The sequence below is a fragment of the Equus quagga genome, chromosome 4 (assembly GCF_021613505.1).
Source record: "Equus quagga isolate Etosha38 chromosome 4, UCLA_HA_Equagga_1.0, whole genome shotgun sequence".
Classification (NCBI taxonomy): Eukaryota; Metazoa; Chordata; class Mammalia; order Perissodactyla; family Equidae; genus Equus; species Equus quagga.
The window spans coordinates 21,088,777-21,101,746 of NC_060270.1; the positions used below are offsets into that span (position 1 = coordinate 21,088,777).

The window sequence follows — 12,970 nt, forward strand, 5'->3', positions numbered from 1 at the left end:
ATTTTAAGTAAAACTTCAATACTCTGATCTTAAAACATTTAGAGTCATTGTCATTTTAACTTCTAGAATCATTTCTATAAAAGATAAAATGCAAAAAGTTGTATTAAATATCTGAACTTCCAAACTTAACTCCTAGTTAATTTTCACAATGTCATAGTTAATAAAATAATAATCTGTTTCTAACCAACTACCACAAGTTTAATCAGAATTATGCTGGATAAAGCCACTCTGCCATGAGTGCAAGATGACACTGATATTAGCTACCAAAAGTTAAATAGCACCTTGATAGTCTGTGCATATTTAAAATTACCAAAGTTTAAACTTCAGGTACAACACAATAATATATCTCTAAATGGCAATAAAATGTTGAATTTGATCATACTTACAACTCTATTTTATAATTTTACATGATATCCTTGCTCTTATTTCAGTCAGTGGCATAAAAAGGGTACCAAATTAAATAAAATGGTGCTATGGGTAGCATAATTAAAATTCATTCTTGTCTGTGAAAAATTCACCTGTCAGAAAGAAGACAAGTCTCTTTAACACCTGAGTCATGAAAGAGTAAAAGGTGAAGGCTTCACACTTTAAAACTGTACAAGAATTTAATGAAGCTCTAACAATACATACTTTGCTGTTTTTCCCCTCAGTATTAGAAGTGATAATATAGTTAAAACACACCCGGCACTCTCCCTGGCTCGTAGTAAGTGCTTTCTAAAGTGGGAACTACTCCATTTTTACATACCTTGACATAGATCACAGGGAGCGTCTGTTTGGCTCGACTATAGTGTCTGGCAACTCTGTACACTGTTTCCGGAACATAGTCCAGCACCAGATTAAGATAGACCTCATCTTTCTGAAAGAGTTTATTAAAAACAAAAAAACAAGATTAAACACTAGTCTTTAAATATTCAAATTAAATTCTCTACACATTCACTTATTCAGATTTTTAAAGATTGATGTGTTCAATTTTAATTATACAAAACTAATTCAGAATATAACCATAATAGTAAAAATAAGGCTATCATACCTTTATACCAATAATTTCATAGAAAAAACACAGCCATTTCAATACTGTTAAGATTCCTAACCATATGTGAACTATTATTTTGGTCATATGATTTTAGAGGCTATCACCTGTCATAAAATTTCCTATTTTCTAGTTTGAGAATCAATGCTCTCATATCCTATCAGGAAAGGTGTCGTGATAGTAGAGTGAGTATTGAATTGGGAACTAAGAAATGTGCATTTCTAGCCCCAGTTCTGCTGCTAACTGATGTATGCAAGTCACTTAATCTCTCTAGGCTTCAGTTTCTTCAATATGAAAAGTTGTACTAAATATTCTTCAAAATTTCTCTAATCTCTACAAAAAGATTCTATGGCTATCTGATAGTCTATAATTAGTAGAACAACCACTTGTCTTCTACAATTAACTGAAAGAAAAAGAATAACTTATAAGGCAGCGAGTTACCATACTCACAAGTTTACTGCAGGTCATATGTTTAAACATCCATTCTCAGCAGCATAAAGACACCAATCCCAGATCAGTGGAGAGAAAGAAGGGAATTCCAACTAAGCACCAAGTAGAAAAGAGGAACAGAGCGCTACCCTTACACCCTGTTCACGTGAATAATATCAGATAGATAAACTGAAGCAGAAAACAAAGTTGAGAATCACTGTTTTCAAGCCTAGAATTGCCTACTGAGTGGAAAAATCTGTAGGCAAACAAACTTACACAATCTTCCCAATTTGAAATTATCTTACCTACCAAACTGAAGTGGAGAATTTCAATTTTCAGCATTTACTGAGCATTTTCTATATGTCAGTAGCCACTGCAGAGGAAGTAAGGGTGCAGGTATAAAAGAGATGACATCTGAATTGAGTATGAAAGGAGCACTTCAGGGAGAAAGAAAACTGTATTCAAGATGTGGGGTCAAAGAGCACAGCAGAGTTCAGAAAACAGTTAGTGAGACAGCATGCCATCGACCCTACTACCTTTTCACTACCCCTCACTCTTTCATGTTCTCCTCTCCATATCCATCTTAAATTCCATGGTCTATCATTATCCTCACTCTCTAACATGGGGATCAGTATAAACAGCAAAGGTCTGCTGCCTGTTTTTATAAATAAAGTTTTATAGGAACACAGTGATGCTCATTTACTTAAATATTGTCTATGGCTGCTTTGGGACTACAATGGCAGGGTTGAGTAGTCGTGACAAAAACCATATACCCCACAAAATCAAAAATATTTATTATCTAGCCCTTTATGAAAAAGTTTGCCAAGTCCATTCTAGCATATACTTTCTCTTATGTCATACTTGTTTGATGAAACCACAACTCTGGTTAAATCCAGCTGTCCACCCATTCCATGCCAATACCTAAAGAGCTGAACATGGCTGCAAAAAAACCTAAAATTGTCCTGATTAGGCTCATATGAAACTCATTACCAAGAATTTTAATCAGCCCACCCAGCAATCATACATTTGCCTAGTCCATTCACTTTTCCAAATTACCTGATTTCTTCTCTCCTTCCCTTCAACCTATCCTCACCCTCAGCTGACAACCTTGCTTGTACCATGACATGTACTCACCTACCAACACCTACCCCCTTATGTTCATCCTTCACTTCTCTAACCAGAGATAAGCTGACCAAGCTCGTTCCTAAGGAAAACTCTGCTACATGTAAAAAAAGATGCTCTTCTGCTTTTCCTATTTACAGACATTGCTTCAGTAATTTTTGTCTTTCTGCATCAGTTATTCTCTCTCTGTAGGAGAATTATAATCAGCACACAAATTTGCTATTATTTCTCCCATAGTCAAAAAAAATTCTAACCACACTAATTATGACTATGTCTTCTGGCTCCCTTATACAGTAAAATTCTGCAAAAGAAGCATCTAAACTGACCTGTCTCTTCTCACTCTCTCTAAAACTTACTCCAACAGAATTTCACCACCACTACTCCACCAGAATTGTTTATCAGGATCAATCACCTCCTTGATGCTGAACCCAGTAACAATCTTTCAGTCATCATCTGACCCCTCCCTTCCACTTGACTTAGCACTATCACTTGACATAGCTGATCATGTCCCCTTCTTTGAAATAGTTGCTTCACTTGGGTTCAAGGACACTATACTCTTCTGGTTTTCATCCAACCTTAAGGCTAGCTCTTCTTGTTCTCCACTTCTGGTTTCTTCTACTCTCCTTTATCTCTTAAGGAATGGAGGATCCCAGGGCTCAGTCCTCAGATCTCTGGGCGTTTTTTTTTTTTAAAGATAGGCATCTGAGCTAACATCTGTTGCCAATCTTCCTTTTTTTTTTTCCTTTTTCTTCTTCCCCCCAAAGCCCCCCAGTACAGTGTCATATATTCTAGCTGTAGGTCCTTTTGGCTCTGCTATGTGGGACATTGCCTCAGCATGGCTTGATGAGCGGTGCTGGGTCTGCACCCAGGATCCGAACCAGGAAAAGCCTGGGCCGCTGAAGCAAAGAACACGAACTTAAACACTCAGCCATGGGGCCAGGCCCCAACATCTCTGTTCTTTATGTAAGCTCACTCCCTTGATGATTTCATTCAGTCTAATGGCTCAATACTACTATACACTAATGACTCCCAAATTCATATATATCCTGGACCTCTGCTTTTAACTCTAGCCTAGTACATCCAACTGTGTTTTTGACATTGCTCAGGTTAAAAACCTTAGAATCATCATTAATCCCTGCTGCCCTCTCTCTCACATATATATACACACTCCCCATATCCATATATCAAAAATACACTAAAGGTTCCACCTTTCAAATTTATTCAGGATCTAACCACTTACCATCTTCACTGCTTCCCTGGTCTGAGCCACTATCACCTCTCACCTGGACCACTGCAATATCCTCCTAAATGGTCTCCCTGCTTCCACCTTTACCCTTTTACAGTCTAATATAAACAAAATATAACTTAGATCGTATCTCTTCCATTCCACCTCATTAAGATTTATTCTTATAAATGGTCTACAAGGTCCTACACATGTACTTCCTTATTTCCCTGTCCTCTACTCCACTGCTCTCCCCATTGCTCACTCATCTCTATCCACAATAGCTTCCTGCTATTTCTTGACCTCATTTGGCAAGCTTTCACATTCAGGGCCTCTGTACTCATTAGTCTTTCAGCCTGGAATGTTCTTTCCTCAGATATACACACAGCTCTCTTGCCCCAACTCCTTCAAATCTTTGCTCAAGTGTTATCATCTTAGCATGGCTTTCCCTAATCACTCCATTTAAAATTGCAACCCATTCCTCCACCCCACACTCCCATCTGCATTCCCCACTGAATTTTTCCCCATGATACTTATCACTTTCTAACCACACAGTTTACTTTTTATTGTCTGCTTCCGCCCACTAGACTAAGTTCTGTGACGGCAAAGATTTTTGTCTGTTTTGTTAACTGCTCTATCTTCATCTGGAATAGTGCTTAGCACAGAGTAGGTACTCAATAAATATTTGCTGAATAAATTAAGCTCAGAGGCAGTGGCTATTTAAAAATTAGGATGACAGCCTTGATAGTTCTAACTCAAACAGCACTGTGAAAAATGGATAAGAAGAGAGGAGGAGTTGGGAAGATGAAAATAAAAGCACTATGAGCAGCTTGAAACTTACAAGAATCTACCACCTAGACCAAGGCATAAGGCAAAGAGGACTTTAAAATGAGGGAGGTGGGGGGTGGGGCAGGTATACTGGCTAGTTAAACATGAGAGTAACAGAGAACCTAAGAAACAAAGAAGTGGAATTAATTTAACTGTCACTAAATTTGGGTAACTAGGCAGGTAATGAGCCAGGGAAAGCATAAAGAGCAAAAAGGTGTAAGGGAAAAAGTTAGTTGAACTTTTACTTAATAAATCTCAGAACATTTTAGGTGGCTATGTTCCAGAGGGGGTTGGAAACACAGGCCAAGTCAAAACTCAGGAAACAAGAGTGGAGTACAGCTAGAGATTTAGGCAATAGCTGAAGCCCTGAGAACAGACTCACTCACCTAAAAGGAGTGTATACATTAAGAGAGTGAGAAAGGATCAAGTATGGAATCCCAGAAAATACTAAACTTAAGAAGCAGATGACATTAGGGGACAACTTAGCAAAGAATAAGAAACAGAACTAAGAGGCATAAAAAAGCAAGGTGGGGGCTGGCCCGGTGGCATGGTGGTTAAGTTTGCACACTCCACTTCAGTGGCCCAAGGCTCATGGGGTCAGATCCCAGGCACAGATCTACACATGACTCATCAAGCCATGCTGTGGCAGCATCCCACATACAAAATAGAGGGAGACTGCCACAGATGTTAGCTCAGGGCCAGTCTTCCTCACCAAAAAGAAAAAAAAAAAAAAGCAGCAAGGAAAGACTAGCATCAAGAAATCCAAAGCTGAAATTTCAATAATGATGGGATGTGGCACAACAAAGTGTTTCAACGTCAGGAGGGATGAGGACTGAAAACGCTGCTGGATCCGGTAAATCATGGTTCAGTGATGATCTTGGAAAGAGCAGTTTCAGACCATGGTGCCAGTAGCAACCAAACCGTACTGAGTTCAAGAGTGAGCAAATGGCAGGTGAGGAACAGGAGGCACTTAACTTAGTTTCTTATAAAATCCCTAGTGGTGACAGTAAGGAAAGAGCTTGGAACTGGTTGGTAACTTGAGGGGAAGAAGAGTCAAAGAAAAATTGTTGATGTATTATTGTTTGTATTTTTTAATGGCTAAAAAAGACCCAAATGTATTTGTAGGCTGAGTGGTTAAGGATAAACTTATAAGAAAGGAAAAAAAAGGAATAAGTGATGAAGCAAGAACATCATAGGAAGAGGGAAATAACACAGAGAAGCTATACAGTGTAGTAATCAAGAAGCAAGGTTAGTATGAGTCACACAAAACTACACAGAAGTCCCAAATTTGATACTGTATCTTATGTGTCCATGAGCAAGTTAAGTACCTGTCTAAGCCTCAGTTTCTTGCAAAATAGCGCTCACGATGGTATCTACTTTAAAGGACTGTCATGCAACTGTAAGAAATTCATGTAACACTCTTTAAGCACCTTACCTGGTATATAATAAAGACTCAAATTTTAACTATTATCATCTTTAGAAAAAAATAATACCATATTATTTTTCCTGTACATCTAAAGTAAGTGACAAGGTGTCAGGGAAAAACGTAAGTTAAATAAGTGAACGCCTGATGACCCTATTTCTTGTAACATAAGAGATAAGGTCATATGTTAAACTGAGGGTGCAATGCTGAAGGCTAAGAGAAGAAAATTTCAGAGATCAAGATTCAGACAAGAGATCAACCGAAGTGAAGGTAAGGTCCAATAAAGAGAATAAATAAACAGAATGCTGAACTGGCATTGAAGGGATTGCTGTGTAAGTATAACTCAAGGAATGGTGAGTCTTGGGTTTTAGAAAGGTCATTAACACAGATGTTGAAGCTATCCTTTTTTTTTCTTTGGTAAGTTTCATATGTTTTATTTACTACCAAATTGTCATATCCTAGAAATAAGATTTTTTTTTAACTTTCAGATGTACACCATAATATATTTCAAATTCTGTGTAGATTACATCATGTTCAGCACCCAAAGACTAATTATAATCCATCACCACACATGTGCCTAACCACCCCTTTTGCCCTCCTCCCTCCCCACCTCCCCTCTGGTAAGCATCAATCCAATCTCTGTTGCTATGTGTTTGTTTGTCGTTTTTATCTTCTATATGTGTTTGTTTGTCGTTTTTATCTTCTACTTAGGAGTGAGACCATATTGTATTCAACTTTCTCCCTCTGACTTATTTCACTTAGGATAATTCCCTCAAGGTCTATCCATGTTGCCACAAATGGCTGGATTTAATCCTTTCTTATGGCTGAGTAGTATTCCATTGTGTATATATACCACATCTTTATCCATTCATCCCTTGATGGGCACCTAGGTTGCTGAAACTATTCTTTTTTCTAACTATTATGTGATTACAAGGCTTCTTGATTTTACTAAATCATTTGACGAAGTTAATTGTGATATATTTATGAATGACCTGGAGATATGCATAGCACTGTGTTATAATTTAATTCATTTGCTAAACAATAATACCAAAGTGAAAAATAAAAAGATGAAAAAATAAATTAAAAAATAAACTGTCAAGTTCAAGGGAGGTTTCAAGTTGTAGGGCTACAAGTTCTGTCCTTCCCTTGTCCTAACCAATATTTTCACAAATAATTTCATTTATTAGGGGCTGCAAAAGCAAATGCCTTCAACGGCTAAGGAACAAATGTAAATGCGTGAAGCCAAAATGTATAATGCAGCAAGAGACAGTGGTTGGTCAATCAGATAGTACAAGACTTAATTAGAAGCATTCTAATTCAAAAAAATATTAACAGAATCTGTTAGCCAAATAAAACACATCAGGGAATGGATTTGGCAGTCAGTTTACAATTTCTGACTTCAACACAACCAACTAAGATTGACAACTAGGATGAATGGCTTAAAAGGAAGGCCAAATAAGAATTTAAAGGACTCTAATAGACTGGAACACTAAGCCAAACCCACAATATGAAATTTAATGAAGATAAATATAGAGCCTTATGATTAAAATCAAAGTATCAATTTACTATGGAGAATGACAGGTAAGACAGTAATTCATCTGGAAAATAAATGATAGGTGTAACTCAACAGAACTCAAAAGGAAATCAACACTGAAATGCAGCTAATAAAAAACTTAATGCAATATTAGGTTACAGTAGAAGTATTACGTTCAGATCAAGAAAGATAATTCCACGCTCCTTTGTATAGTTCAGGCTTCATTCGACATACTGATGATATCCAGTTTTAGGCATTATATTTTGTTTATCAATAAAGCAGAAGATATCAAAGGAAGGTTAACGAAACCACGTCTGCTATAGGTTGAATGTTCTAATTTACTACACTATGGAAAATATGGAGATTCAAATTATATTTGGACTAGTACTTCTTAGATTAACATAAGCCTATCTTTTTGCTGAAATAAATTTTATTTACTCCATTCATCATCAAAAACTTGCAGTTTTCTTTAGAACCATAGAGGTGGTTTGTTCATTTTGTAGGTATGATGTAAATATCCCTTTGACATTTATAAGCTTCATTTTGACAGTCTTCATTTTCTGAGACACTGGTGGTCTCTCATTTATATTTAAAAACATTGTGAACTACCATTCACTTCATGGCTCTTTGCTTGTATTCAAATCAAATCCCTTTTTTTTTTTTTTAAATCTGACTGGGTCCTAAAACCAAAAACCAAAACAAACACCCAATAATACTGCTACCAATACTGATTTGAAATAAATGGGCTCAACAACATATATTCTTTAGATGCTCTTGTTAAACTTAACAGATGTTCTGCTGTAAACTAAAGAGCCACAGGAATAATCTCTGAGGGGAGAATGCTCATCCCTAAGAAACACCATCACAGTAGAGAAAAAATTAATATTTTCACATTCCCAAAGTAGTTTTGTTTGGAGGTTTGTGCAAAAGATAATTCATGGGACTAAGGATGCTAATATTTCAAGAAGACAGAATAACTACAATTCAGCATTTCTATCACTTATAATTTTCCGAAATATCTCAGGTTTGCTGTTTTCTTAATGTAATCTCTCTCTTTTGGGTTATCGGACAGAATGCCTAAATACTCAGATTAGCTGTAGTTTTAAAAGCCAAATGCAGAAATACAACATATAAAAAGTATCATTTAGATGGAGATACTAAAAACACTTAGTTTACTAACATAATGAGAAAATAATAATTTAAAAGAACAGTTACTAGGCTTCCAAAAACTTTGCTAAGGAGTCACTGCTACAAAACCCTGCTAGTATACAAAGTGGATCTTATTCAGAAATATCCAAAAAATTACATGACATACAATTCAAGAAGTATTTCTCTCAATGGTTCCGTTTACCTAGTTAACACCTTTATTAATAAACTAGTCATGCGTCACTTAACGATGGGGATACATTCTGAGAGATGTCATTAGGCGATTTTGTCGTCATGTGAATCTAGATGGTAGGGCCTACTAGACACCTAAGCACAGTACCAAGCTTACAGGACCACCAGCATACATGTGGTCAGTCGTTGACTGAAACGTCATTATGTGGTGTGTGACTGTACTAACTGCTGAGAGCCACTCCTCTAGGAACTCCACTCGAAAACCATTCACTAAAGAAACTTAAATGACAAAATTTTGACCACACCTAACAACTCAACAACAGCTGGAACAACTACATCCTACATTTGGAAAACAGACACCATTATCATGCTCTGATCCCCAGATGATTTTTGAGGTTGAAGAAACAAAACTGCCTGATGCTGCAGTTTTAAACAGAATCAAGTAATTCTAAAAATTTGATGGGACGCAAAGCAGTATATCAGAGAATCCAGTAATAAGATAGTCAACAAAGTATCATGGTAGCCCAGGATTCTCCTCAGAATTGGGTTAGGAAACTCGGACAGCAAAAAAACTTCAAAATAGATGCCTTTTCTCTGATGGGTGTGCCAGGCTGGCTAGAGATGGGAATACTACTAACAGTAAAGTGGGCGTGGATTAGGAAAATGAGAAATATCCTTTTTCTTGGGAGACTGGGAGAGAGAATGGGGAAAGGAGGATGAGTACCTAGCCTACAACAATGACTATGACAAACGTCATCCTTATCTCAAACCTTCCAACAAAATAAATACCAAAATTAACAAAGGTTTAAAAAAAAAGTTATAAATGTACCAGACAACATGAGTATGTTTGCAAATCTTGGAGGACAAAATATCCGTAAGCTATTAGGGAAAATAATGCCAATTTGATTACATAAAAATGTAAAATTTTTATACTACTTTTTTTAAAAAAACAGAAAAACCAAATTTAAAAAATGACAATTTAGCAAAAAAATATTTCTGCTCCACATGACAAAGGGCTAATTTGTTTTTGTTTAAAACACAAATAGCTCTTGGAAGTCAATAAGAAAAGACTAACATTTCAAGAGAAAAAACGGAAAGGGGCATGAACTGATGGTCACACAAATAGCCAGCAAAAATGTAGAAAGATGCTCAATCTCATACACAATTAAAGAAATGTAAAAATAACAATGAGCTATCTTTTTTCACCCATCAAACTGGAAAAGAAAACTCAATCTGTGAGAACTAAGTATTGCAACAGGGTCATTGTCCAATGTGCATGGTAATTTCACACTTCTTGTAAAAGCCCAAGCTCTTGCAGCCTTTTGGGAAGTCGAGGGGTTACAGTAAGCACAAGAGTCTGTGGCATTTTAGCAAAGATCTGCTCCCTTACTCTGTGATCCTACCCCCACATTTGGGAAGCTCTATCTGGCACTCTACTCCAGAGAGGTGTGGCCAAGAAGACAAGTAGCTCCCCCTCCCTTCAGCTCCCAGTCTGAGGCTTTGGTTTCACCCCAGGAGGACAGGCTGTCACTGCGGCATCTCTCATCCCTGCAGTTCCAAGTTGCAAAAGATCCATTCCAGTTGGGCACAGCAGGAGGACTATGTCTCCCTGCCCCTACTCAGTCCTCACTACTAAGTCAGAAGTTCTTCTATTCCAGACACAGCAGACTGGGGCACTGAAAGCCTCATTCTCAACTTGCTCATAGGACAGACCTCCCAAGCTGGGAGAGGCGAGCTATGAAGACCAGAGGCTGCCACTGCCCTTCCACCAGTGTCCACTCATAAAGTGAGGGTGTTACTCTGGGAAAAGTGGGTCCTCACCACAAGTTCTAATGCAGTGGAACAGGGGTTCTGTCCAGAGGGAAAGGCAAACTATATTCTCTGCCAAAAGAGACTGACTTTACTTGCAACACAGTAGGGAGAACGCCATGCCTACGGGCATTATCTAAAAACAACGGACATCTTTGTGGACAGCAATTAAGAGGAGGCTGGTAGGTCCATGACACAAGCAAAAAGGCAACGCACTGGAAGTTTAAAGAGAGCCAAGAAAAGGGATTAGCCAAAAAGAGCCTACTTGGGATCTCACTTATCTCTGAAGGTCACTAAGGATGTGCACAGGTGCTAGTGTGAGCAGGATGAAGGACAATCGTGAAAGTACTCCTGAAGCTGCACATAGATATATAAATGCACAGGAGAAGCATCACTGGCACAAGGGGCTGACAAGCAACCTCTGACCAAACACTGACTGAACAATAAGCTACTCTGACCCAACAGCAACTCGCAGGAATCAAATCACATTCATCCCTGGCAGGCAGAAAGATTATGAATGCCCAAGGCTGCACCCTCTCAGGAGCAATCAGAGGAGAAATGCCAAGCTACTGGTCCCTCGTTCAACAGGTGACAAATAAATATGAACTCCCTGAACTATGATAGTAGCATCCAAGCCACTCACACATCCAATGGTAAAAGATAAAAATATAATTAGCTAAGGAAACTTTAAGCACAACTTTTGACCAAAAAGTGACATTAAAAAGAAGAAAGATCTAGGGGCCGGCCCCATGGCCGAGTGGTTAAAGTTCTGCACTCTCCACTTTGGCAGATCAGGTTCACAGGTTCAGGTCCCAGGCATGGACCTACTCTACTCATCAGCCACGCTGTGGAGGCATCTCGCATACAATGTAGAGGAAGACTGGCACAGATGTTGATCAGGGCTAATCTTCCTCAAGGAAAAAAAAGAAGAAGAAGGAGAAAGATCTCAAATAAATAACCTTTAGTTCCACTTTAAGAAATGAGAATTTAAAAAGAAAAATGGGGACCAGCCCAGTGGCACAGCAGTTAAGTTCACACATTCCACTTTGGCGGCCCAGGGTTTGCTGGTTCGGATCCTGGGTGCGGACATGGCATCGCTTGGCAAGCCATCCTGTGGTAGGCGTCCCACATATAAAGTAGAGGAAGATAGGCACAGATGTTTGCTCAGGGCCAGTCTTCCTCAGCAAAAAGAGGAGGCCTGGCAGCAGTTAGCTCAGGGCTAATCTTCCTCAAAAAAAAAAAAAGTGCAAAATAAACCAACAGCAAGCTGCTAGAAGAAAATAATAAAGACTCTAACAGAAATAAATGAATTAGAGAACAGGAAAGTAATTCAAACAAAGAAAAAAAAGAAACTCTAAGTTGGTTCATTGAAAAAGAATCAACAAAACTGACAAACCTTTAGCTAAACTGACCAAGAAAAAGAGAGAAGACTCAAATGATCAAAACCAGTAATGAAAGAGTTGACTAACCTTACAGAAATAAGAATTTTAAGGGAAAAGTATGAATAACTTTATGCCAATAAACAAGATAATTTAGATGAAATGGATAAATTACCAAAATGGACAAAAGAAGAAACAGAAAATCCAAATACATCTATTACAAGTACAGAAATTGATTTAGTAACTTAAAAATTTCCCACAAAAAATGCCCAGGTATAGATGGTTTCACTGGAGAAATCTAGCAAACTTTCAAAGAAGAATTAATACCAGTCCTTCACAAACTCTTCAAAAAAACAGAAGAGGAAAACACTTGCCAACTCATTCTGTGAGGCCAGTATTATCCTGATACCAAAATCAGACATTATGACTGGGGGGTAAAAAACTACTAGTCAATATCCCTTATGAATATAAATGCAAAAATCCTCTGAGAAATACTATCCTGCAATGTATAAAAATAATTATACACAATGATCAAAATGGAATTCCAGAAATGCAAAGTAGGTTTAGCATTGAAAAAAATTAGTGTAAAACAACTTATTCATAGAATAAAGGATGAAAACAACATGATCATTTCAACAGATGGAGAAAAAGCATTTGACAAAATCCAACAACCTTTCATGATAAAAATGCTCAACAAACAGAACAGAAGGGAACTTAACCTGATAAACAGCATCTACAAAAAACTCACAGCTAACATATTTAAAAATCAAAGACAATGTCTTTTCCCCCTAAAATCAGGAATAAGACAAGAATGTGTGCTTTCATCTCTTCTCAACATTGTATTCAAGGTTCCAGC

The 12,970-nt window shown here is 37.6% G+C and overlaps 1 protein-coding gene across 4 annotated transcripts in view; it reads right to left on the reverse strand.

Annotated features, from left to right (window-relative positions):
- GSK3B (glycogen synthase kinase 3 beta) overlaps nt 1-12,970 on the reverse strand; it is a 205,978-nt gene that overhangs the window by 80,363 nt on the left and 112,645 nt on the right. For all 4 annotated transcript variants that reach the window (XM_046659775.1, XM_046659773.1, XM_046659774.1 and 1 more), the window contains exon 4: nt 746-856. In XM_046659775.1, coding sequence (XP_046515731.1) covers nt 746-856 — 111 coding nt within the window. The remainder of the gene's footprint in view (nt 1-745; nt 857-12,970) is intronic.